General features: G+C 37.0%; 4 protein-coding genes across 5 annotated transcripts; 3 read left to right on the top strand and 1 right to left on the bottom strand.

The window, feature by feature from the left end:
* Positions 1-1,205: 1,205 nt before the first annotated feature.
* On the top strand, positions 1,206-8,129 carry LOC116168233 (nuclear receptor coactivator 7-like). Its single transcript, XM_031483941.1, has 3 exons — positions 1,206-1,408; positions 3,362-3,643; positions 6,691-8,129. Exons 1-3 carry the CDS (start codon positions 1,406-1,408, stop codon positions 6,994-6,996), a joined length of 591 nt encoding a protein of 196 aa, XP_031339801.1. The 5' UTR covers positions 1,206-1,405; the 3' UTR covers positions 6,997-8,129.
* A 1,015-nt stretch (positions 8,130-9,144) lies between these two features.
* Positions 9,145-11,831, top strand: LOC116168205 (arginase-1-like). The gene is made up of 4 exons (XM_031483909.1): positions 9,145-9,504; positions 9,551-9,739; positions 11,066-11,497; positions 11,546-11,831. The coding sequence occupies exons 1-4, from the start codon at positions 9,333-9,335 to the stop codon at positions 11,782-11,784; spliced, it is 1,032 nt and encodes a 343-aa protein (XP_031339769.1). The 5' UTR covers positions 9,145-9,332; the 3' UTR covers positions 11,785-11,831.
* A 3,349-nt stretch (positions 11,832-15,180) lies between these two features.
* On the bottom strand, positions 15,181-16,451 carry LOC116168215 (D-3-phosphoglycerate dehydrogenase). The gene is made up of 5 exons (XM_031483920.1): positions 16,281-16,451; positions 16,080-16,231; positions 15,812-16,031; positions 15,630-15,762; positions 15,181-15,577 (listed from the first exon to the last, which is right to left on the bottom strand). Exons 1-5 carry the CDS (start codon positions 16,407-16,409, stop codon positions 15,231-15,233), a joined length of 981 nt encoding a protein of 326 aa, XP_031339780.1. The 5' UTR covers positions 16,410-16,451; the 3' UTR covers positions 15,181-15,230.
* A 671-nt stretch (positions 16,452-17,122) lies between these two features.
* LOC116168136 (protein argonaute-2-like) lies at positions 17,123-26,024 on the top strand. 2 transcript variants are annotated; one of them, XM_031483816.1, is made up of 7 exons: positions 17,125-17,457; positions 18,456-18,659; positions 18,834-19,900; positions 21,743-22,348; positions 22,396-22,743; positions 24,636-24,877; positions 24,922-26,024. In XM_031483816.1, exons 1-7 carry the CDS (start codon positions 17,442-17,444, stop codon positions 25,811-25,813), a joined length of 3,375 nt encoding a protein of 1,124 aa, XP_031339676.1. In that variant the 5' UTR covers positions 17,125-17,441; the 3' UTR covers positions 25,814-26,024. The 2 variants fall into 2 exon arrangements, with proteins under 2 accessions (XP_031339668.1, XP_031339676.1); XM_031483808.1 differs by having other exon boundaries at positions 17,123-17,457; positions 18,456-19,900.
* Positions 26,025-26,146: the final 122 nt, after the last annotated feature.

Genomic DNA, 26,146 nt, shown 5'->3' with positions numbered 1-26,146 from the left:
GCAGGTGAAATGAATGAATTGAAAAAATAATTAAAACAGCTGATTTTTTCCGCGGGTGAAATCACGGGGGGTGAAAGGGGTGGAATGTGGTATTTTGCAAATTGTGGCAAAACTATTGATTTTAGACGAAAATGTTAAATCTAAAAGTTATAGAGATTAAAAAAATGAGCAACTTTTGTATCTGCACTATTTTCACATAACTTCCAATTTTCCTAGAAAAACCGTTTTTTATTCTTATTTTTGCAAAAAAATGTCGTAGGGATTTGAAAATTGAAGGTAACATAGCCTGTTTTATGATAAAACAGAAGATAATTGTTTGGGCCCATAAAGTTGAACCGTTTCCAAGATCTCACGATTTCTGAAAAAACCACCTCTTTTTCAAGGGGATGAAAAATCTTTTTTTTTTTCATCGTCCAAAACAACAACAAAAATAAAAAAATATTATTCCCATAGCAAAAATTCGAGTTGCAAACAAAACAAAGTTGCTCATTTTTTAATCTCTATAACTTGTACCATTTTCGTCTAAAATCAATAGTTTTACCACAATTTGCAAAATACCACTTTCCACCCCTTTCAACCCCCGTGATTTCACCCGAGGGAAAAAGTCAGCTGTTTTAATTATTTTTTCCCAAATTCTATTCATTCCACCTGCCTGAAAAACCCGGTTTCGCCCGGTAACTAATTTTTTTCATACAAAAATATTATAGAGCCTGGACTAGAGGCCAAAACCAGGTAGACATGGCCATATCACAAGAAATTTTTGTTTCTTTTTGAGTGCGCTCAAAAATAACGACATAATTTTGTTCATATTCTATATTTGGATAAGGTGAGGGGGACGTTTAGCATGGGCCAATTGCAAAATTACTTTGACCGACTCTGCAAATGAATATCATTCGAACCATATGCTCTTTAACATTTTAAGAAAATTTAAGGGACTAATCTCTCTCCGGAAATTTTAGCTGGGAGCAAAAATAAGATTTCATACAACATCTCAAATATTGTTCATAATATTATTCAATATTCCCGCTTGCATACATTAAGGCATGAGTAAACGTAATAATAATGTATGCAATTTTAAGGCAATTGAACTTTCATGGAAGTTATGACATAGTTCGTAGCAAGGTGGCAATTAGAAATTTCTATTTCCAGTTTTAACAACAGGTTTTGTAATGACTCTATTTGTTATATTCTTTTTATAAACTTTATCAAACGATATTTGCATTTTATTATTGAAATATGTGATCGAGTTATTTCAAGGTTTACAATAGCTCTAAGCGGTGCAAGTTTTTTTAAATAATATCTGCTCAAACAACTGCACTCGTTTTGCACATTTATTGTGTAGAAAGTTTTGTTTTCAATTGCTAATTTACAAGTGTGTGAATAGGTTTTTAATGCATCTGGAAAAATGGTAATGTTCAGGGCAAGCGGTGCAAGGTTCAGAGGGTGTGATTGTTTGGCTTAGTGGCATATTCTATTTTATAATTCATATCAGACCATATTGCTAGTTAATGGGGGTGGATTCGAGTAAATTTCTCGATTTTGCAACTTTTTTAATCAATTCCTGTAGTGTTTGTGTTGTGACACTAATTCATTTTCATATATTTGTGAGGTGCACAAACGTTTAGTGATATTAATTTGGGTTTTATTTATAATCTCATTTGAAAAAGAAACGAGACCTATGACTGTTTCTTAAGGTGGTGTTTACAAAAAGTGCAAATATAGCCTTCTGATTTCCTCAATAATTTTGTTTCGCAGTAAAAAATGAACTTCTGTTAACGAGCTATCTTTGTTATTATTATTTGACATTATATTGACATCAACTGTTTTAAATGGCCGCCATATTGGATTTTTATGTTACTCGTTAGAGGAAAAAATTACAAAACCAGTGATACTAATCACTTAGGATTTCATTTCAACCTTGTATTTTTTCCTCGAAGTTCACAATGTATTTCTTATGGCCGTGTCGATGTTGAGTATGCAAAACAATAAATGAACGAATTTAGTTTCAATCACAGTCAGCCATGGAATTATTGCCATAAGAAATACATTGTAAACTTCGAGGCGTAAGATTGATTCCCAAATGAAATACTAAGTGTTTGGTATCACTGGTTTTGTAATTTTTTCCCTATCCAGTGACGTAAACATCCAATATGGCGATCATTTGAAATAAGGAAGTCAATATCTCGAAAAATTTTTTTCTAAACCTATTGAATTTATTCCATCGAATTTTGCAAATTTTATTTAAAACTTGGCGATTGTCACTTTTTCGAATTATCCCAGAAACGATTTATTTTTTTCAAAATGTCGCATCTGAATATCCATTAACGTCAAAAACAAAACAACTTTGACAATTTCACCGAATCTGTAAATATAATAATAACAAAGATAGCCATGGTATCCTACTCAACTTAAGAACAACAAGTTTTTTTTGTTAAATATTTGCTTCGAGCTAGGAAGCTGTTCTGTCAAGAATTTGGCAACTGGTTTTTTAAAATCTTATTTCTTAAATTGAAAATGTAACCAGTGTAATTATTTGAGTAATGATAATTAATTGAGTGAAAGTGCATAAATTACATTCTGGAAGGACCATGGAAAACTCTGTAGCATTTGGAACGTTATGGAAGTGCCTTTTAGTATTGCTCTGAACCTCCTAAGCTTTGAAGTAGTGTACTGAAATCACCAAAACCCAAAGCTTTCCATTGATTTTTAAGATTTAACTTTAGGTCTTTTAATGTTCACTTAAGTGGTTTCCATAGCCTTCTAGCTAACGCATTATAGGTCATTTTGAGGATTGACTGTTGCAGTAACTTACATGGGTATGGCCCTCCAACACTTTTATAATTTTGTGCTCTATTCTTTTACAACTCACAATTTTCAAACATTATGTTGATACACCAGTTCTTTCACTACGGCATTGAAACTGAGAATATTTGTTTAATTAATCAATGTATAAATATAATGAGTAGTAAGTGATACTTACATGACCCAATCTCTCATAAACAATAAGCTGATGAATGTCATTTGTCGTAATGAAATTCTGATTACTCACCGTAAGTAATTGCGACTGTAAACTACAATGTAATTATGGTGTCTGTATGCAAACAAGATAATTGATTGTTATTGCCTTGATCCGTCACATACCGGCATTAAAATCGCCCAAAATTATACTGCCGCATTTGTCAATCTTTTCCAAATATTTCAGTTAACAAAATGATACGACACAATCAACATGTGCATGTTAGAACGGATTAAACAGTGGACTGTCACAAGTTATACCGGAACGACTACAAAGTAAATGTGCACTACTACAACGGTTAAAATATGTCTTTGCTAGCGTTAATTGTGTCATTGTCGTTCTTAGGTGCTGCCCATGTCAGAGGAGCTGCGACAAGCGCTGTACTCGTCAGTGGCGCCTTCTCTGGACATCGATATTGCACCACCCGAACTAGTCGGCAACACGGAAATTCTGACCGACTTACATCGTGAATCGTTATGTCGGCATTTACCGGCTCGCGCCGAGGGCTACTTGTGGTCGCTCGTCTTCAGCACTAGTCAGCACGGTTTCAGTCTCAATTCCATGTACCGGAAGATGAACAAATTGGAATCGCCAATTTTATTAGTCATAGAAGACACTGACAATAACGTGAGTAGGGCTGTCCGTCTGCTTTACAGGGTGGCGACTTGCGTAACATGCATCAACCGTATTAATTTTCAATTGTTTTCATATAAAGACTGAAAATTGGAAAAATAAAATCTGTATCTTTTTCAATAATCTGTGATGCCATGGAATTTTCTAAAACAGAAAGATTTCCATCTTTATATGAAAACAATTGAAAACTAATACAGGGTGTTTTTTTTTCATTTTAAGCATTGGGATCTCGGAAACCATAAGACATACGGATTCGGTTAAATGAGGAAAGAGTTGTCGTTTTAAGAGCTTATTTAAGATATGCTTTTGTTTTTTGAAAAAAATCCACAGTTCACTAGATATGAGCGAAAAACAGATTTAGTGATTTTTCAATTAACTGTTGTAGAATCGTTATTATTAGAAATACAACGAAATGACACGAATAAAAGTTATAGACATTTTAATGCTTAACATGATGAACATACTAATTTATTTTTAGATCTTACAATTTTTGAGTTATAATACAAACTTTAATTTTTTTAAATGGTAGTCATAGTTGGCTTTGACATTTTTAAAAAGGACAAATTTTTCTCTTTATAACGATATATGGCTTGCTCAATGTACTTTAATAAATAAACGCCCTGCAGTTATTTTCGTACTATTGAGAGATAAGTAAACAGAGTTGGCCATGGAAAACAATATCTAGTGAAATAGGTACCTTTCATTTACGACGAAAATTGGACAGGCCAATTTTATCTTCATTTTCTACCAAATGAATTTCAAGATATGTAGGATGGGTTAGATTTGGAAACACGACGTAATTTACGCTGATTTCAACACAACGGTGCCCCGCCGCACATCTAACTGCAAGTTAAATATTATAATAGACAGTAATTAAGGGAACAAAAATGTTTCGCATGGCAAAATCTGTTTTTACTACTCTTAATAATACAAACAGTTCTGTACCATGTTTATTTGTCAAAGTCATTACAATGAATCTTATCATTGTAAACAGAAAAAATGCACTTTTTAAAAATGTCACAGCCAACTATGATTACCATTTAAAAAAATGCAAGTTTGCGTTATAACTCGAAAATTATAAAAGAAGAAGAAGAAATGTTTTTTATTTGCTGTTTGTTCGGTTGACAATAAAGACATTTCTCATTATTATTATTAAATATTAATAAACGTATCTTATTAAGTGGAAAAAAATCTACAATTTTTGTTCTTTGCATATTTCTGTATTTGATATTAATTAACGATTCCACAACAGTTGAATGAAAAATCACTAAATCTGTTTTTCGCTCATATCTAGTAAACTGTGAATTTAAAAAAAAAAACAAAAGCATATCTTGAATAAGCTCTTAAAGCTACAACTCTTTCCTCATTTAACCAAATCTTTATGTCTTACGGTTTCCGAGATCCTAATGCTTAAAGTGAAAAAAAACTCACCCTGTATATTTTTGCTCTAAAATAATTTGGGGAGCCAATAATCGCATTATATGAATTTTACATTGAAATCCCTATGATGCGTTACGCAAGTCACCACCCTGTATATGCGCCATGATAATGAAACGTACAATTTTTGCTCTATCCTATCTCGCCACAGTTTATTTCGTTAATTTTCCGACATAAGTACGTAAAGCAATATTTGGGTGATTGAGGGGACGAAGCCAAACAAGCACAGTGAAACTATTCAATTAACGATTTATTATTATTATTAATGGGGTACGTAGAATCATTTTTGGACTCTACGTACCCCGTTAATAATAATAATAATAATAATAAATCGTCTTCAATAAAGACGATTTATTATTATTATGGTCGGTGTTTCTTGTGAGAACTCAGGTCTAGCCTGGTTAACTAATCGCACGGATTAAAATCAAGTAACGATTAGTGTCTGTGTCTGGTGAAGTTATGTAGGGTTCTAAAAAAAGAATAAAAAATAAATAAATAAATAACAATCACACACGTACATTGGAAATCTAGGGATAGTATGTAATTCATACTTACCAACATAGCTATTGATGGCCACAATAGTCAACGCTATCAGGAAAGAGATTATTATTATTATTAATGGGGTACGTAGAATCCAAAAATGAAGGATTAGAGCGTGTAGTGCGATTTAGTATGGATGCGGCTTTTGCGCGATTGTGAAAAAATTTTCATTTTTTTCTGAGTCACCCAGGTCCTCATTACCTTATATTGGGAAACACAAAATTTTACTTTTCTTTACTAAATCGGGTGCGTAGAATCCAAAACTATAGTTTGGTTTAAACTGTGAGCCATTTTGGACCCTTAAGGAGAAATAAACAAAAATTCTCAACTCTTTTATATTTGTTTGGGCCACCTGCCACTTGTGGTTCTACATCAGACCTACGTGAAAGTTGAGGTTATCTTTCTCAAGAACCGTAACTGTCAGGAGACTGAAATTTTTAGCGCATCTTCCAACGAAGTTGGGTGTGCTGTTGCAATCATTTTCTCTGTCCGTCCGAGGCCTTAGCTACTACACTTTTCAATATATTTATTTCGTTCTTTTTTAATTAAATGGCACCTGAGCCCAAGAAAAATCGTGACGATTCATCTGCGCATGCAGGCAAACATATCTCATATTGTAAACATTGGATGTGCGCATGCGCATTCTGTGCAGTCTTTGAAATTTTAGTCACAGGTGCTGCTAGTAAAGGTAACTATCGCAAAAATCCGATGTCCGCATGCGCAATGCCAACTTTTGTTATTTATGGAGACATTTCTTTGAAATTTTAACCGTAGATACTTTTCGTAAAGAAAAACATACCGCACATAGCTATGGCCTTTTGGGAAGTACTGGCCAATGCATGGAAAATGCGCTAAAGTCACTCGCCTTAGGGCGAGAACTTTTTTACTTGTTCCAGTCTCAAACCTGGATATCTTCTGAAGAGGGGCGCATGTGTGTGTTTTTTTCTAATTTTTTTAGCAATAAGGAACTACCTACCCCAAGATTGTTACACCCTGTGAAAATTAACGAAATAAACGAGATTAATAGAGGAAAAATGTACTCTCTCTAATTCTTGATTAAACAGGTGTTTGGTGCTCTAACATCTTGCGCACTGCAAGTTTCCGATCACTTCTATGGAACAGGCGAGTCGTCGCTCTTCAGGTTTAGTCCGCACTTTCAAGTGTATAACTGGACGGGCGAGAATTTGTACTTTATCAAAGGTAACAATGAGAGTCTCAGCATCGGCGCCGGCGACGGTAAATTCGGACTGTGGTTAGACGGAGATTTGTATCAGGGTAGATCGGAATCCTGTAATACGTACGGCAACGATCCGTTAACACCTAAGGTAGATTTCGTAGTGAAAACTTTAGAATGCTGGGCCTTTGTTTAAAATATCTGTGAATAATCTTTATATTTTTATAAAAGGAGCATTTGTTGTAAATGGCACTCTGGATTCTTTTTGTTAATTGTTAGGACTGACTGAGAAGTTTATGAATTGTTAATGTTAAACGTAAGGTGCTGTTGTAACAAATGCTTTGTGATATAATATTGAATAATGTGCCGCACAACCGTTTCAAAGCTTTATAGCGAGTAAAAAGGCTGCCTTTCACTTATTATTAATAACGTAATAGTAATAGATCGTGCGTGCGTGTGCTTAAGGGATAAATATGGGATGTCCTTGCGTATTTCTTTTATTATAACTTCAACACTTCTCCGATCGATACATATCTTAACGTTTTGGCGGGCCTTAATTTTAAAATTTCCCGTACCTACAGTCGAATGGAGACATCCTGTATTTTAGAAACTAGTCGTTTTATATACATTTTTGTATTATTGTGTCAAATTAGCCGTTATAAAGGTATTATTTATTGCGTCTTGTATTATCATCATTGTTACAAAGTGAATGGCAGCGGTGTTAGTTTGTCGTATATTATCAACATGTTGCGGTCATTCTATGTTGTTCGCCTTACTATGTTTTCTTTAGTAAGCAGCTGCCGAGGATGACGATTCGACATGATTGTAACATACTATGCAGTTTATGATTGGCTGTAGTTACTCTCTGTCAATTAGGCTAGTAGCAAACTCGCCATATCAGTTGTCAATTTCTGAGATACTTCAATCTAGAGGCTGTTTGTGTTTATATCTCTCGATGGGAATTCTCCTCGCGCATTTTCATCCTAATCGAACTCCGAATATCTACACGTGATTTGATGTAACTTAGAGCTTCGGTGATAAATTGGTGTTTTTCATTTATTAGCTACGTAACTAACAATTACATGCGTTATTATGTGTAAATATGACAATTCGAAAATTCGCGGGGAGAATTTTGACCGTGAAAACCACACAAAGTCGCAAATGTGAACACACCTCCAATTAATATATTTGTTAATTTGTTAATTAGATTTTAAAACTGTATTCTGTATAAAACATAAGCAATGTATTATAGATTTTAGGAAAATATTTATCTGTAAAAAGCAAGTTGTATATAATGTATAACATTAATAAATTTTAAATAGCATATAACTAATGAATGATGAAAAACCGCTCTACAGATTTTTTTTAACTCTGAATTTATCATCGAGCTGTATTTACTTTTTCATCTTCTCAAATTGTTGTAAACATTTCTTTCAGTTCCTGTACATTTTCCCGCAAGGAGGATAATGTTGTCAGCAACCTAAATTCCGTAATCTTCCTTGAAACACTGTCCCATTTTAATTTATTTATTTTTGGCATTTATTTTTAGGTGGGCGGAGTTTCAGTCAAGGCTACCAACTTAACCCACTGTACATTTACAAATATGCAAGCGCGAACCAGAGGGACCCTTGGTACCACTGCACTACACGAGATTTTCATTCTAACTTCCCTTTTGCCATTTCCTCAGCATATACATTGGAAGAGTTGGAGAACACCCCGATACCAAACCAATCTGTTATTCTCTCCCTAATCCTCAACACTATTTCTTGTGACTCGTATAAAGATTTCTTCACGTCAACAAAACACACAAACTTTTTGCTTTCTTCAAGCATCTCCCTTCAATTGTTCTGTCAAAACCTAATTGCATCTCTTTTCTAACACCAAACTCTTCTCCACATATTCGTTCTTCCATTTTTTTTTATTAATTTCTGATTTAACACTTGACAGTATCTTTGCAGCATGCACGAACAGGTTCTCTCTACGTTTCTTAGTGCCATGCCATCTGTTTTTGCAAATGTTTCAAAATATCCACTGATATACATCTGTCTGCGACCAAGATCGTAGTGATACCCCTACCACATGACTTTCTGGTGGCTTTGTACAGATTTTGCATGTATTTCTTCCATCTTGGTCTTTTTCTTTTTACTATGCACATTGTCTACAATGCGATCAAAAATGATTGGCTGTCTAGTCGCCTTTGGAATTTTTGTTTACATGGGAAATCCTATTTAACTTGAACTTCCTAAGGCGACTCGACAGCCAATCATTTTTGATCGCCCGATATTTGCTAAATGTAACATAAGATTTATGATCAAAGTTGCAGCAGAAAACAAAAGACAAACCAGATTATATTTATTTCACTGGCATCCTTGTCATTTTTAACATGTCAACAATGATGAAACTTCATCTGTGCTCACCAATCCTTATCGAATTTGGGACATTTGCGGGGTCAAGTTCAATATATATCACATTAATTGTGCAATGTGATACTATGCGCACGTTTATTTTAATATTTTCGTTTGATAAAAAAACATGTTTAACAGAGTAAGTGTACGATTACTGAGACAAGTTCGAAATGCAAGCTTGAAAACCGAAATCGGCGTGATCGGTGTGCCGTTCGAGAATGGGCAACGCAAGGTGGGAGTCGGTAACGCACCGAAGTTCTTGAGGGACGCCGGACTAATTAAATCTCTGCAGAAAATCCGTAAGTATCTTCATTTGTCGATCGTGTAATGAATCTACTTTTGCAGATGATAAAATCGATGTAAAGGATTACGGCGATATTGTATACTCGATTGATCACGATATTTCGAATAGCGTTCCCAATATGCTAATGTACGAGCATATGGTAGCGTGCACGAAGGTGCTTTCAAAGCAGGTCACTCGGGTGTTGAATGATGGCAGAATTTGCCTGACGCTCGGCGGTGATCATTCAATCGGTACTTTTGCTCGTGTAAGCGAACTATAAAGGCATAGAAGGGCCACATTGTGAATTCGTCAGATTTAATAACTAAATTCAGACTATAGGTACATGTCCAGACCATTCAGAAGCGCTAATGTGTTGCTTTTCATGAACTTTGGAACCTTATTTTTTCTTGAAAAGTTGTTCCGAAATAGTTATTTGCATTATTAGTGCGGGAACAGTTATTTTGCAGTAATGTATTCTATTTTTTGCACGGATTAGTTAAATAATTCAAATCCTTTTCGCGAGATTTTTGCGACATTATAATTCTTTTGAAAAAATCAAGTCCTCTATGCCGATAAAGTAGAAATCTAGAAATTTAAAATGTCAATTTATTGTTCAAAACTTCTGGTTTAAGCTTATTTTTGCCCCTGTACTACAGGTAATAGTTATTTATTTAATCAGTGGTGGGATAACGGCCTCATTAACTTACGAATGCGACAATTGCGCATACGAGGGCGTTAGCCCGAGCTATTGTAAGAGCATGAGTATGTTAATGGCCGTTAGCCCAAGTATTAAATACAACTTTTTATCTGCGACTGTTCTTCTACTGCTAAAAACGAAAAATAAATTTGATGCATTTTTTTAAATTTCAATCGAAGTAGCATAGTTAGCAGTTTTCGACGCCATAGAAACAAGAAAATCCTAACGTCAAGAAAATTTGTACGTCAAAAATTTTGCTTCTGATTTCTTTGCTTATGTCATGAGTGAGTCTGGAACTCTTCCATCAGACGTTAATGTTTACAATATATAATCTTGATAGTTGATTTTTGATCATACATTGTTTTGACAAGGGCTTATCCCACTGAGTGTGGTAATGAAGTTCTTATCCCACTGAGTGTGGTAATTAAGTTCTTATCCCACTTAAAATGACCGGGATAAGTGAGAGTTATCCTACAGGCGCAGATTTTTTATATTTTCTTTTTTACTCTTCCATCATACTAGGTACTTAATTTATGATCCGCTCTAAATAGATAATTTCATTGAATTTTTAGGCACTAGTGCGTCAAAGTAGATAGTCAATTGTAAAATTGTCGTTCCTGACTTTCATATTTTATTGGGAAAACGCGATTTAGAACGAAGGAGTGCAAAAAGGATGTTAACAATAGAATTCTTTGGAAACCGCAAAGAAGGCTTTCCAAAGAATCTATTGTCGATTGTTCTTGAATTCTGGAACATGGTGACTTTTAGTGTCTGAATTTGGAATTTAAACTTCTAACTCAAATTAGTAGTCTGAATGCAAAAAATCCATATGTGGCTTCTCTAAGCTTTAGTGGCAAATACCTCTGACTGCCTCTTTTAGCTCTGGCCACAGTCGATGGCCACTTACAAGCGAAATCGGACGTTGCAGTCCTTTGGATCGATGCACATGCCGATATAAATACAAACTTAACTTCAGACTCGGGTAATTTGCACGGCATGCCCGTAGCTTTACTAGCGAAGGAACTGTCGGACTACTGGCCGTATCTGCCCGGTATGGACTGGCAGAAACCCGTTATGTCGATACGAAACATCGGATATATTGGTTTACGATCCGTCGACAGTTTTGAAAGATTACTAATCGACAATTTGGGCATAACCGCTTTCGGAATGGAAGAAATCGAGAAGTACGGCATTCACCAGTGCGTCCATATGGCGCTAGATAGAATTGATCCGACGCATACGAAATCGTTGCACGTCAGTTTCGATATCGATTCCATCGATTCTTTGGAAGCTCCCAGTACCGGAACGCCGGGTAAGTCCGTAAATTGCGAAATGTCGGTTTGTGTTAATCCGATTGCAGTACGAGGCGGTCTGACTTTACGCGAGGGAATTCATCTGATGGAAATTGTGCACAAGACGGGTCGACTGAACGCGATCGATTTGGTGGAAGTCAATCCGAGCATAGGCACGGGTCACGATGTTGCCTTGACTGTGTCCGCTGCCACCCACATAATTACGGCGGCTTTCGGATACAGTAGAAAGGGTTTAAGACCGAAAGTCCACGATTTACCGATTCAAACTCCGCCCAGTTCAACGTAGGATTAAGATTAACTTGAATTCGATTCAAATAAATATAATGTGCAGGATTTTATTTTATATTCAGATTTTAAAATTCAAATTTAACGGCTCGGTTAGTTGCTCTTATTGGCAACATCCCGTAAATAAAATGTTTATTTCTTTATACAAAAAAGTCATCTGTTTAGGGTGGAAAGATAATGCAAACCAAACTAAGAAACTCTTTTAGAGTCTTGGGAGGCTTTCAGGAATTGTAACTCTAAAAGGCCCTCAAATTTAAATATACCTGGAGGCCCTTATAACTTATGAAGGGTTTTAAAAGCACTCCTAATATTAAATATTCTTGAGATTACTAAAAGTTGATAAGTGGTATCAAAAGTTTTCAATGGGTCTAACAAAGAGCTCTAAAAACCATTAAAGGGCTGCGGAAATCGTTGAATCAAAATCCAATAGATCTTTTAAAAGCCCTTAAAGACTCTTAAAAACGCAAGAAGATTCCTCTTGAACGACTCTTTAGCATTTAAAGGACTAGAAGAGCTTTTGATACTCTCAAAGACTAATAAATTAATAATAACAGTCTTTATTTCTCGACATCTTATACCTACATAGTATGCCATGAAGAGACCAAAACAAAAACATGCAGAGAAATCACACCCCTCAAATTCAAATTGGTAGTCATCTACCTCAGTAAAATTTGCCTTGGCTTCTAGAAAGTTATTAGAGGTTCATGGAGACTTTGTCAAACCAATCACCGACCTAAATACTCTGTTATCAACAAAGCTTGAACACAGTACCTATAGTATACAGGGTGGTGACTTGCGTAACGCATCATAGGGATTTCAATGTAAAATTGATAACATGCGATTATTGGCTCCCCAAATTATTTTAGAGCAAAAATGTATTAAAGTTTTTTGTAGAAAAATTTTTTTACTCCAATAAACCGTATTAGTTTTCAATTTTTTGCATAATAAAGACTGAAAATTGGAAAAATAAACCCCCATCTTTTTCAATAATCTGCGATGCCATGGAATTTTCTAAAACAAAAAGATATCCAGTTGTCAATTAGCAGCAGTTCGAAATGGATTTTATGATCGACTTGGTTACTGTCTTGCAGTTAATGGTGACTTATTCGAACATTTATTGTAAATTGTTATATTAGGAAACCGTTTTTAGTAATTTGGTCTTTCTTTATGTTGAATTCGCTGTTCTAAATAAAATACTTTTTCTATTTCGGTGTCACAATGATGATTTTGTACAACTGTTTTAGGCCGAAAACAGTTGTACAAAGACAGTGATTATAGTCGTTTTTTTTGGTAACTCATCTCTTAAGTTGGCAGTTACTAGTTAGTACAAGTCAATGGTACAAGTAGGTACTTCCATGTTTGAACTTCAAAATGTCAGTCTTACTACGCTGCCAACCTAAAACTTAACGGCATAAAAAGTGTTCCCAACATAAAACATGTTAGTTCTAATGTTCCCTATAGTTTCTGATAATGATTTTTTAATTAAATTAAAGCACCGAAATAGAAAAAATAGTATGAAAAACGCGTGTTACAATGCTTTATTGTAATACTCCTATCTTGCGGACACTCGTGGCTACGCTTCGCGTCGCCACTCGTGCCACAAGGTAGTCGTATTACAATAGGTCGCATTGTAACACTTGTCTTTCAATATACTATTTTGATAGAATTTCATTTGTTTCATAGCAGACATTCCATGGCATGACGGATATTGGCGTAGTTATTTTATTGTAAAATTCCATGGCATCACAGATTATTGAAAAAGATGGGGGTTTATTTTTCCAATTTTCCGTCTTTAGTATTCAAAAAATTGAAAACTAATACGGTTGATTGGCGTAAAAAATTTTTTCCTACAAAAAACCTTAATACGTTTTTGCTCTAAAATAATTTGGGGAGCCAATAATCGCATGTTATGAATTTTACATTGAAATCCCTATGATGCGTTACGCAAGTCACCACCCTGTATATAGTTGCCTATGATTGCCATAATGTGTGGGACTGTCACCATATTGACTATCGCGTCCTGTGTAACTACATATCCTGTATTTGTTCCTTTTTTTTGGCAAAATACGAAAATGGACCAAACAAATGGCACCGCGTGAGATATGGGGGACCCTCATGTGAGAGGTAGCCCGTATAAAAACTAATAAACCTCTAATTAGGACTTTTCTTTTATTTATTTGATAATTTTGTTGCTCAATGCGGTTGAGATCAAAGGGTAGATGTTAAGAAAATTATTCTTATTTCGGTGTATGACAATTTCACACTTTTGTGAAGTTGAAATAGTGCGTTTTGACATTGAATGTCTTAATACGTTTTGGGAATCGAAAGTGATATAATTATCGGTTCCTAAAAGATATGGTAACCCTTCCTATACCTCTATTAAAAAGGTCCTTTTTTAAATAAGCGCACAAACCATAATTTCGGGAAAAACGAGCGTATAATGAAATTGTGCACAGTACACAAACCACACAGATTTTAAGGTATATTTAACAATTAAATTTGCAATAACACTACTTTATATACACTACATATTGCCCCCCAAAATTCTAATCCCAACGATGAACAGGTCCGGGAGTAACACGCTTGTTACGATTTTCTGCCTCCGTTTGTCCCTCCGCTGCCAGTAGCGATTGTGGTGCCACCACGGGTGGAGGTTGTACTTCTCGACGGGCATCCCTCGAGTAGTAATAATTTTTGTTTAGAAGGTGAGAAGGACCGTCGGGTAAGTTTGGAGGGTCCGGTGAACGTGTAGCTACCTCCTGAGGAAAACGTAGACCCATCCTGAGTTCACGGCCTAGTAGGAAATTTCGAAGTTTCTGTAAAAGCGGTGAGATATCGCGAATATCTGCACCTTTTGGCATTTTTGTTATCGTTTTATGTAACTGCGACAAATAACTACAAAATTTGAGGTTATGAAATGTGTACAGGGAGAGACTATAGAATAACGTCTGTGATAGAATAGAATAGAAATGGAATTTTTGAACGATACGATGGCGATTCGTATATTCACACGAGCGTCGGCCGCCATTTTTCAGTTGAATTTTAATCAATCGAATTCTTAAGTCCGTCTGATGTCCCTAAGATAACTCACTTTTATGTATCATTAGTTTGGAATTTTATCTTTTTCGCGGTTAGATACCCGTGTAGGATCGGGGAAGATTTAACCCTACCCCAGAGGGCATAAGAGACGATTGCCAATATCTCCGAATGCTTCAAATCCTTTTTCAGGTTTTTTTAAATTTTGCTCTTGAAATTCAACATTTTTTATTCTTTCAGTACTTCAAATATGGTAAAAAAAACTGAACATGACCTCCTTACGAACCCACTTAATTATTTTTTAGAGATATCAACGGTTTTTTAGTGTTGTGTGCTAATGGTAGAAAAAGAATGCATCCGATACTATAACTGTCTGAAACTTTAATCTGCGTTGCGGTTACAAACATTTATTTAATGAAGTACAGAATGATTTAGAACTCCAGCCGTTGATGTGTATTTGGGGTTTCGTTTAGCCAAAGCAATAAATTGTTCGGCGACTTCGACAGCAACCCGAACTTGGGCTTCGGACGTGCTCGCTCCCAAATGGGGTGTTGCCACCACTTTGGGATTTTGAATGAGTTTCAAAGTGACGGGGCTCGTAGGGGGTTCTTGCTCAAATACGTCTATACCCGCTCCGCCGCACCTTCCATCTTCTATCGCTTTCAAGAGTGCTTCTTCATCGACTATACCTCCTCTGGCGACATTTATTATCTTGACTCCTTTTTTGCATTTGGCCAATACCTTTGAATTGATCATCTCTGCGTGAGAATAAGTGTTTAAAAGTTTGCAACAAAGACTAACAGCACTTACTTGCCGTTTCTGGTATAAGGGGTGTGTGGACCGTAATATAATCAACAATTGGCCATATTTCTTCCAACTCCAAAAATTGGACATTAAACTTTTTGGCTTCCTCGGCGGACACTATTGGATCATAGCCGACAGTCTGCAAAATACAACTGACTTACAAGTCGGAATCGGAAAGTGTCACTCACCTTCATTCCCCAAGCTTGCATGCGAATTGCCACTTCGCGCCCAATACGACCCAGACCGATGATCCCTAACACTTTACCACAAATTTCGTGCCCGCTGTAAAGCTTACGATCCCAGCGGCCCGCTTTCAACGACGCAGCCCCTTGCACAACGTTTCTGGCCAAAGTGGTAATTAACGTGCACGTCAACTCGCAGGCGCTGACCGCATTTCCTCCAGGAGTACTATAACAAGATTAGTGATCTCTGAACTGCAATAATTAAATGGCTCACTTGAGCACAGCAATGCGACGCTTCGTCGCCTCTTGCACGTCAATATTATCAACACCTGCACCAGCTCTACCCACCACCTTCAGCTTCAAACCCGCCGCCAAAACCGCTGCGGTCACTTTTGTGTCCGATCTCACTATTAATCCATGATAATCCTGAAAACCAACCGATGATGAATTGGCTACGCTCGCGGGAGACCGTTACCGAAATCTCTTCCAACAGCTCCTCCTTCGTTAAATTATACCTGCAGCTTACATCAATACCATTCTCCTTCAAGAGATTTACGCAAGCTTGGTCAACGGCGTCGGTTATCAGCACTTTGTTTATTTCCATTGTGAATGTCTGACTGATACTGTTCTACGAGGACAAAAGTTCACAAGTTACATCGCCCCCTCCTGTTACTAAGTTGACAATAACATCGTGATATGCATTTGAAGATAAACAGAATTATGAAATTATTTTATCATGTACTTCATTATCAATTTAAAAAGGAAACGTTTGGAATTTTCCAAAATTTTGAAACATATGTTTTAGTTGTTTGAGAAACAGATGGACAGACGATCCTGAAGACATAAATACATCGAAAATGTACGTCTATACCTATTCATCATGTCTAAGACACGATGAGGGGAGGCCTTTATCTCTAAACTAATTAGGGAAGGCAATAATCAGAAATGACAAAATTACTATTGAAATTCGTTGTTCAAGTCACCACCCGGTATAGTTTGCACGCTGTTTTTGATTGATTTCGCACAGTTGATAGATGTTACAATGTGCAAGTCTGAAATTGATTAACAAATTCACGCAGGGGCGCTGATCCGTGACTACTATTCTAAGAAAATTACTTCTTACGCATCAGTTTACATGTTTAATTTAATGAATCGACTTGCATTTAGTAAAGGGTGCTACTGTTAAAATTTCAGTAAGATCGGTCGATAAATTTGAAAGTTAGAACAGTTAGGATTCATGTGTAGTAACGGGCGATCAAAAAAGGACTGACGTCGAGTCGCCTGTGGAAGTTCAAGTTAAATATGAATGCTCATGTAAACAAAAATTCCCAAGGTGGCTAGACAGCAACTTTTTTTTTGATCGCGTTGTACATTTCAGCACAAGCGCACTGTATATATTTACGTACCCGTTGTATGTTTGGCAACACTGCTCATGACTCGTATGTTGTTTTTAGATCATAATCAAGAGGGCATTTGATACATCTAGTTTATTTGTGATTGATGTTATAAGTATTGCATCATTTTGTGTAATTATTGCTTCATTCGGTAATTTTGCATTTAAATCTTTGTTAATTGTAAATTGGTTGTAACTTTGTGACGACTATATTGTGAGCAAGAGCAAGAAAGAAGTAGAGAAATGGGGAAAAAGAAATGTAAGTATCCAGCAGGCACACCTTATAAATTTGACGTTTACAGTCGCCCCTCTTTACGATTTTAATTACAGATGTTACCAAATAGACCTCAACGAATTTCAACAATTCTTTATAGGATTAAGTTTTTTCCACTGGCATTTTTAATTAGGGCAGTCGGCCCTAGTGCAATTTTTATCTTCGCAATTGAATACTAGTCACCAAATGTTTTGTTTGCCCCAGACGGATTTCACTATTTATCAAGTGTGCCAAGTGTTTTCCGGAGAAATTTTGGTGCAGTCAAGGTTATACACTGCCTTTTTTTTGCCCCAAAAAAAAATTGTCTCAGATCGACCCGGAAAAAAAATTTTCTTATAGAACGTGGCCTGTAGAATCCATAATTTCAAACAGTTCCAAGATTGGGCTACTAGTTCAAAAGTTACAGCCCTTTGAATTTTTTTCAAATTGGTTTCTAGTCTATAACTTTTGATTGAGAAGTCTGATCGAAAAAGTACGAATTGTTTTGGATTCTACGCCCCAAAATTAATAAGAAAAAGTGTTTTCCCGAGAAATTTTGGTGCAGTAGATTTTTGGAAAAAAGGAAGGTTGTACACTGCCTTTTTTTTTGCCCCGAAAAAAAATTGTCTCAAATCGACTTAAGGTTCATTATCCACGCGAGAAAAGCTTTAATTTCCGAGGCTTTTGTCAGTGGAATATTAATTTGTCAAGTGGATAAAGAACCAATCATGCACAAGGCAAAATAAACATTTTTTTCTTTCTGGACGTCAGTCACTGCCCTATTTCTTATTTTCGTATCCATAATGCAAAAACAAATTCAAACAAAACAAAATATAAACAACAGCAGCTGTGTAGGTACAAACGTCACAACTGACAAATGACAGTTCAATTCTTGTCTGTGATTGGTCTGTTCAGTTTGTCCAGGATTCGGGAATGCAGCTAAACTTGAACTTATCCCTATCATATACGATCATGACGTGCAAAGCTGTAATAATTTTTCTTAGTTTCCAAAGGAGGCCAAGGAGAAAAAAAAGATGACCAGGCACAGCAGCCAACTGCATCTTCATCTCAACAACCACCTGCAGGTGGAGCACAAGGAGGTCAACAGAGACAGCCACAGCAGCCATCACATTCCGGTCGAGGTACTGGTTCTGCTTCAGAAAGGCAACCACAACCTGCAGCAGCTGCTGGGGCACAGGGCGGTCAATGGAGAGACCAACCACCGCCACAAGCCGGTCGAGGGGATGGTCCTCAAAGGCAACCTCAACCTAGGGCGACAGGCGGTCAAGGTCAATGGAGAGATCAACAACCGCCACAGGCCGGTCAAGGTGATGGTCCTCAAAGACAACCTCAACCTGCGGCGACAGGCGGTCAAGGTCGAGGGAGAGACCAACAACCGCCACAATCCGGTCGAGGGGATGGTCCTCAAAGGCAACCTCAACCTAGGGCGACAGGCGGTCAAGGTCAATGGAGAGATCAACAACCGCCACAGGCCGGTCAAGGTGATGGTCCTCAAAGACAACCTCAACCTGCAGCGACAGGCGGTCGAGGTCGAGGTGATGGTTCAGGACGACAACCACAAGCTGCCGCCTCAGGTGGTAGAGGTAGAGCAGCCGATCAGCAAAAAAATAAACCTGGTAGAGATCATAAAGAGTGGACGAAGGATAGTAGAGGCCCCCCTGAAAAACAATTCGGCAAGCTGTCTGTAGAAGAGTCTCAATCTGGCAGAGGTAGAGAAGATGTTGGGCAGCAACACCAACGTGAGTTTCCTCCACAATCCAGATATCCACCTCAACAGGCCCAACAAGGAGCACCTCCTCCCCAACAGGTTCCACCTGCCACACAACAACCCAGAGGTCCATGGGATTCCCAGGCAAGACTTCCTTCTCCTGCAAAGCAACTGACTCCTGCACAATCGGTCACATCAATTTCAAGTCAGGAGTCTTTTCCCGCAGAACCCGATCGTGCGCCCAAAGGAAAGCAGCAAGGCAAGGGCCCTAAACAACAGCCAAAATCGGCACAAGCGGGCGACGCCGGCAAGCAGACGAAAGCGCGTCAAGAGGGTTCGCCTACGGATTTTATCGTGCCGCTGAGAAAGCAGCTGAAATCTGGAGGTACCAAGGGACGAAAGATCACCATCGAAACCAATCACTTGGCTCTAATTTTGAAACATTTAAAGCCCGCGATTCACTACGATGTCGCAATCGAGCCGGACAAACCTAAGAAGTCGATGAGGGCGGTTATGGAACAATTTCGTAGGGACAATTATCCGAATCGTTATCCAGCATTCGACGGGGTTAAGAACTTGTACAGCTCGTCTCCTCTACCCTTCGGACATGAGATTGCGGCAGACGTTACAATTAATGTCGATGAACAGGCCAAAATTTATAAAGTTAAAGTGAAGTTTGCAGCAGAAGTGGATCTGCAATGTTTAGCCGATTATTTTGGGGTAAACATTTTTATATTTTAATTCTGTTTATGTCTATTTTCCTTTGAAGCTTTATTTTTTCTGTGTTGCGTTTAGTTTGTAATGTTTTTCAAACACGGTTTAAGTTGGCATTACCACACTCGTATTTGCGTATTTAATTGAGTTTAATTCAATTTAGACAAAACGAATTAGATTTGAGTAATGCTATCGTATCCCTCTTCATCTTGAATGTACAGGGTGGCCAAATAAGAATGCGAGGTACTGTATCTGGGAATCTGTCCATCGTAGAGGCTTGCGGTAAAAAAATTTATTACTAAAACGGCCACGAGAAAAACCTGGAAAATATTTTTAAGTTTCTGCAATAGCCGCTAGGGGGCGTAACTGCAATCTGGAATCTAAAAAAGTGATTTTTCTGCGAATTCCGCTATATTAACCTAACAAAAAAATGTCCGGTCTTTGAAGTTGACGATAATCTGAACCTTTTTTGTTTGACCATTTTTCCCGTATCTCTAAAAATGAAGTGGTGGGGGGTATTCAAAGGTTTCCGTAAAGAACACTCTTTATCTTCGAAACGACTGAGCCGATTTTAACAAACTCCGGTTAATTGAAAAGGGTTATTCTTCTGCTACAAATATTATAATATTTGAAGTTTTGTTAGTTTCACATATCGCCGCTTGAGGGCTTTTTTCGACATTCCGCCAGAAATGGTTAATTTTCTCAAAAAAATTAAATGCATTGGTTCGATTTTTTTTTCATGAAAAAGTAGCTAAATGATGCCTAAACAAGCACGCGAAAACCGCATCTCGATATCTTGTTCCTAACCTAAAATTTAGGCCAAAGAAAGTTTTATACCCTCAAAATTTTATTTTTTTAAGCTAATTTTTCCGAAATTATTTTTATTATATAATTTGTGGCCCTAAGGTGGATCGATTTAAAAAAGGAAGCTTTTAATGTCGCCGTAAATGCTCGAAATGCTGGCCATCACGATATAAAAATATATATATATATATCTCAAGATATCGAGATGCTGTTTTCGCAAACGTGTTTAGGCATCATTTAGCTACTTTTTCATGAAAACAAATCGAACCAATGCATTTAATTTTTTTGAGAAAACGAACCATTTCTGTCGGAATGTCGAAAAAGGCCCTCAGGCGGTGATATGTGAAACTAACAAAACTTCAAATAGTATAATATTTGTAGCTGAAGAATAGCTCTTTTGAACTAACCCGAGTTTGTTTAAATCGGATCAGGCGTTTCGAAGATACAGGGTGTTATTTACGGAAACCTTTGAATACCCCCCACCACTTCATTTTTAGAGATACAGGAAAAATTGTCAAACAAAAAAAGGTTTAGGTTATCGTCAACTTCAAAGACCGGACATTTTTTTGTTAGGTTAATATAGCGGAATTCACAGAAAAATCATTTTTTTAGATTCCAGATTGCAGTTACGCCCCCTAGCGGCCATTGCAGAAACTTAAAAATATTTTCCAGGTTTTTCTCGTAGCCGATAGATTCTCAGATACAGTACCTCGCATTCTTAGTTGGCCACCCTGTACATTCACATTTTCTCGATATAAAACATAAATAGGTGGCTTGGACATGTCTTACAACATTCACTTGTCAAAAATAATTCGATTCACTTAATAAACAATAATAATAGTTCAACATTTGATATCACATTCTTTTGTTTTTACAAAATTGTCTTTGTTACAGTAGTTTTTTGTTTTCTGGAGGCAATTGTTTTGACCAAATTGAAATTGTTATATTGTAGTAATTTTTATGAAAGGACATAAAACAGATTTTGCTATTAACTATAAATAATAATTATCTGTAACTTATGCAGTATGCGTGTATTTATTGCAGTCTACTGCACGTGCAAATATCCACATGGTCACGCCTCAAGAAGCGATTCAGTGCTTGGACATTGTTTTGAGAAATGCTCCGGCTTTGAATTGTATACCGGTCGGGCGATCATTTTTCACACAACCAAACAGGATGATTGATCTGGGGGAAGGAATGGAAATGTATAATGGTGTCTACCAATCGGCTGTGCTCGGTTGGAAACCTTTCTTAAATGTAGATGTTTCGCACAAAGCGTTTCCAAAAATGATGCATGTCTTGGACATGGTTCAAGAAGTGTGTGGTAGTTATTATCAACTGACACAACCATTGGTTCACCAGAATCATGACGCAGTGAATAGGTTTATGAAGATGCTAAAGGTTGTGTATATGATACCAAACCAACCAAACTCGAGGCGCATAATGAGAGTCAATGAGTTGGACAGTCCGGCCAAAGATGCACGTTTTAGAAATGAACAGAACGTTGAAATGACCGTAGCAGATTATTTCGCTAAAGTAAAACAGGTCCCTTTACGTTATCCGCATTTGCCTTGCTTGTGGGTCGGCAGTAGACAACGGCAACCGAGAATTCTGCTACCAATGGAATTCTGTACCATTGAACCTAATCAAGTAAGTGCGTATCTCTTTAAATTGTTATGTTATAGTGAAATGCGTAGGTTACCAATCGGCAAATGACTCCCAATCAAACATCGAACATGATAAGAAGCGCTGCCACCTCTACACAAATTAGAAAACAGAAAATTATGGATTCGGTGGCGCGAGCGAATTACAACAGTGATCCCTGCGCTAGAGAATTTTCAATATCCGTAAATACGGACTTCACAAAAGTTCCGGCAAGAATTTTACAACCACCTTCTATTCGGTATCACAGTAATTCGGTAAACGTACAAAAAGGCGTATGGCGAGCGGACCAGTTCTGTACATCGAATCAACTACAGAATTGGACTATTGTATGCCTTGATGACCGTACAAAACCGCCAGCACTTCAGGAATTCGCCCAAATGGTATGTTTTACTCCGTTAGCAACTACACAGTGTGGTTCAATTTCGATGAAATTAAATGGGTTTTTGAAAATTCAATCGGTTTAACCGAGTTGGTAGATGTTGCTATGGTAACCATTATTGCCATAATTGTTTCCATGGTAATTTGTACCAATCCGGTTAAACCGGTTCAATTTCAGTTTATGACAACTGCCATTAATTTTTTTGTAAAATGTATTTCACCGAGGATAAAGTATTTATAATAAAAAATGTTTACTTAATACTTAATGAGCGACCCATTCGGTCTGTGTCACCAGCTATTTCAATTGTTTTGAAAATTTCCATGGCTTAACATGATTTTGCTAAATGGATTTATTACCGAATTTTTTAGAAAATAATGTGAAATACACTTGAAAATGAACTAATTCGTATAGTTGAGAAAAAAAATCTTCTTTCGGTTGGTGTCTCTAACGGTACATTACTAGCGAACCCAGAGATCATATTAGACCAGTGGTTCCCAAAGTTGACTGGGCTCGGACCTATCTAAAAAAAAAATCGCAATCTTAGAACCCACCAGCTATTTATTCACTTTTTTCTGTAACTTGAGTTTATTTACATTTTTGGAAATTATAAATAGCTGAATGAAATATTGAATTTTTCACTTCTTCCTATTTTTTAAATTCATTTAGGCGTTCATTAGGGCCCATTCAATATTCGCTAGGTGGGCCGCGACCCATAGTTTGGGAAATACTGTATTTGACAATTGATTAACAGTAGATTCTAAAAATCTGCATATTTTTCGCGCATTTTTCACCAGGCCTTTAAACTACAATTGCTCTACACGATCTTGCAAGACTCGGTAAATTTTGAACTGCCTTTTAAGGAATAATAAGTGCGACGTTGCTGTTAATCGCATAAATTCAAATGAAATTTACAAAGAAGTTGCGTACGTGGCGACATCTCAACTAGACTTCTAAAACTATAATTGCCATGGAGATGGCGCACACAGTTCCAAGATCGGACTACTAGATCGACCGGAAAAAAATATTTTCTTATAGAATGTGGCCTGTAGAATCCATAATTTCAAACAGTTCCAAGATCGGACTACTAGATCAAAAGTTACAGTCCTTTGAATTTTTTTCAGTCGATTTTCAATATATTTATTTCGTTCTTTTTGAATTGGGTAGCTTATAGCAATGGCATCTGAGCCAAGAAAAATCTTTAAAGTTAGTTTTACATCCACAATTTGAAGTTATTTGTCAATTTATTGAACAATTTCTTGCTCAAGTTCCTTGGTTTTACACCGCTTTTAACTTGATCAATTTCTTGTTGTTTTAAAGTCATCGTACAATCTCACCAACCTTTAATTATTTTAAGGTTAGGTTGTCATTTTTTTTAATTGTGTAGAAAAAAAGTGAAAAGTGTAAAAATGTTTCCCTCTGTCTTTACGGAATAGAAAAATAAAAATAATGAAAACATCTTGATTTTATTATTTATGTTGGTTGATGGTAGTTGGTACTACTGAATTGGCGTAAGATTGGCAGAAAAATAGAAATTGTGCTAATCCGACAAGAAATTGATCAAGTTATTGTTGATGTAAAACCAGCTCAACGATTAATGTTGCGCATGCGCAGACTGCGAAATATCAATTTTCTTATTTATGGAGATATTTCTTTGAAATTTTACCTATAGATGTCTCTAGTAAAGAAAACCCTTTAAAACATAGCGCACATAGCTATTGCCTTTTGGGAAGTACTGATCAATGCATGCCAAATGAGTTACTTGCCTTAGGGCAAAAACCTTTTTACCTGTTTTGTACCTTACACTGGTCAAGATAAAGTCATATTTCTAAAGTAATTGGTAATCCACACAACTGTTTTTATTTGAAAGTTTTGATTGAAACTGCATTTTTTCAGATGATCGACCAAGGAAGAAGACCTTTGGGTATGACCATTGCGCCTCCAAAAATTTTGACTGTACGCACACAACGTTACAGAGAGAAGGATACCATAGAAGCTAAGTTCAAAGAGCTTAAAGATCAGCAACTGATATTAGTTGTAATACCTGACCAAAAAGAGATTTACAATTATGTTAAACAAGCTGCCGAAATCAGCGTCGGCGTTATGACCCAATGTGTGAAAGGGAAAAATGTGTTCAGGTAAGGAATATTTCTCAAACCGGTCACTGCCATTTGTATTGTAGACCAAAACCGTCAACTGTCGGAAACATTCTTCTGAAAGTCAACGCGAAATTAAACGGATTGAATCACACACTTTACGAGACTCCTCGGTGTTTGAAGGAACCTTGTATGATCATGGGTGCTGATGTCACACATCCCAGTCCCGAGAGTAGAGGAAGTGTACCAAGCGTAGCTGCCGTTACAGCATCTCACGATCGTTACGCCTTCAAGTACAACATTACCTGTCGATTACAGCAATCTACGCAAGAAATAATCACCGATTTAGCAAACATAGTTAAAGAACACTTGACCTACTTTGAAAAGACCAACAACATAAAACCGAAGCGAATTATATTCTTCCGTGACGGTGTGTCGGAAGGTCAATTTGAAATTGTCGTTAACTCCGAAGTCCAGGCGGTTCGTCGAGGATGCGCGATGGTGGATCCCACCGGAAACTATAAGCCTCAGCTAACGTTTTTGGTCGTTCAAAAGCGGCACCACACCCGATTTTTCCCCATGAGCCAAAGGGACAGCGAAGATAGAAATTTTAATGTGCCCGCAGGTACAGTCGTCGACACCGAAATTACCCATCCGACGGCCTTAGATTTTTACTTAGTTTCGCACGCAAGTATTCAGGGCGTCGCAAGACCAACGAAATACAGAAAGCTATGGGACGACAATGACATGCAAGAGGACGAGTTGGAGGAACTTACATATCATTTATGCCATTTATTTGCGCGCTGTACGCGATCTGTTAGTTATCCGGCACCAACTTATTATGCCCATTTGGCGGCGGCGCGTGCTAAAGTTTACTGTGAAAATCAGCGCATTGATATGAACGACTTGGCACGTGCTCAAAGGTTATTGGCAATCAAGACTGAGATTGTAAAAGGTACCCCAATGTATTTTGTTTAATCTCCTAGTACGCTTCGTGCTGCTGCTACCTTTTTTTTTTATAGATCCAATTTGTCAAATTTGTAACTTCTTAAAGTAGACATGTCTTTCTTTATTTATGGTGGTAATTGCATTTTTTATGGTCTTCTTTCTACTGTACCTATGTATTCCTCTTTTGAAGGAAAATGTTACTGAAGTCATACTTCAAATATAAACAGAAGATGTAAATGTCTTTGAGCAATACCTGACCACCTTTGTTGATCATCGGGTTGAGCCATTTTGAAAATATAATGGGGTCATTCAGAATTAATTGAATTACATTTTTTTTTAGTTTGTAGAAGTGGATAATTGTGT

The sequence above is a fragment of the Photinus pyralis genome, unplaced genomic scaffold (genome assembly GCF_008802855.1).
Source record: "Photinus pyralis isolate 1611_PpyrPB1 unplaced genomic scaffold, Ppyr1.3 Ppyr1.4_LG1, whole genome shotgun sequence".
NCBI lineage: Eukaryota > Metazoa > Arthropoda > Insecta > Coleoptera > Lampyridae > Photinus > Photinus pyralis.
This window is presented reverse-complemented; position numbering and strand designations above follow the sequence as displayed.

Excerpts from the sequence above, each read along its gene's own strand:
- LOC116168136 (XM_031483808.1), top strand. Across the intron at positions 19,901-21,742 it reads GTTTAGCCGATTATTTTGGG|TCTACTGCACGTGCAAATAT; the intron begins GTAAACATTTTT and ends TATTTATTGCAG. Across the intron at positions 22,744-24,635 it reads TTCAGGAATTCGCCCAAATG|ATGATCGACCAAGGAAGAAG; the intron begins GTATGTTTTACT and ends GCATTTTTTCAG.
- LOC116168233 (XM_031483941.1), top strand. Across the intron at positions 3,644-6,690 it reads TAGAAGACACTGACAATAAC|GTGTTTGGTGCTCTAACATC; the intron begins GTGAGTAGGGCT and ends TTGATTAAACAG.
- LOC116168205 (XM_031483909.1), top strand. The coding sequence starts at position 9,333 with ATGTTTAACAGAGTAAGTGTACGATTACTGAGACAAGTTCGAAATGCA. Across the intron at positions 9,505-9,550 it reads TAAATCTCTGCAGAAAATCC|ATGATAAAATCGATGTAAAG; the intron begins GTAAGTATCTTC and ends CTACTTTTGCAG. Across the intron at positions 11,498-11,545 it reads TCCCAGTACCGGAACGCCGG|TACGAGGCGGTCTGACTTTA; the intron begins GTAAGTCCGTAA and ends ATCCGATTGCAG.
- LOC116168215 (XM_031483920.1), bottom strand. The coding sequence starts at position 16,409 with ATGGAAATAAACAAAGTGCTGATAACCGACGCCGTTGACCAAGCTTGC. Across the intron at positions 15,763-15,811 it reads TGCAAGCTTGGGGAATGAAG|ACTGTCGGCTATGATCCAAT; the intron begins GTGAGTGACACT and ends TGTATTTTGCAG. Across the intron at positions 15,578-15,629 it reads CCTTATACCAGAAACGGCAA|AGATGATCAATTCAAAGGTA; the intron begins GTAAGTGCTGTT and ends ATTCTCACGCAG.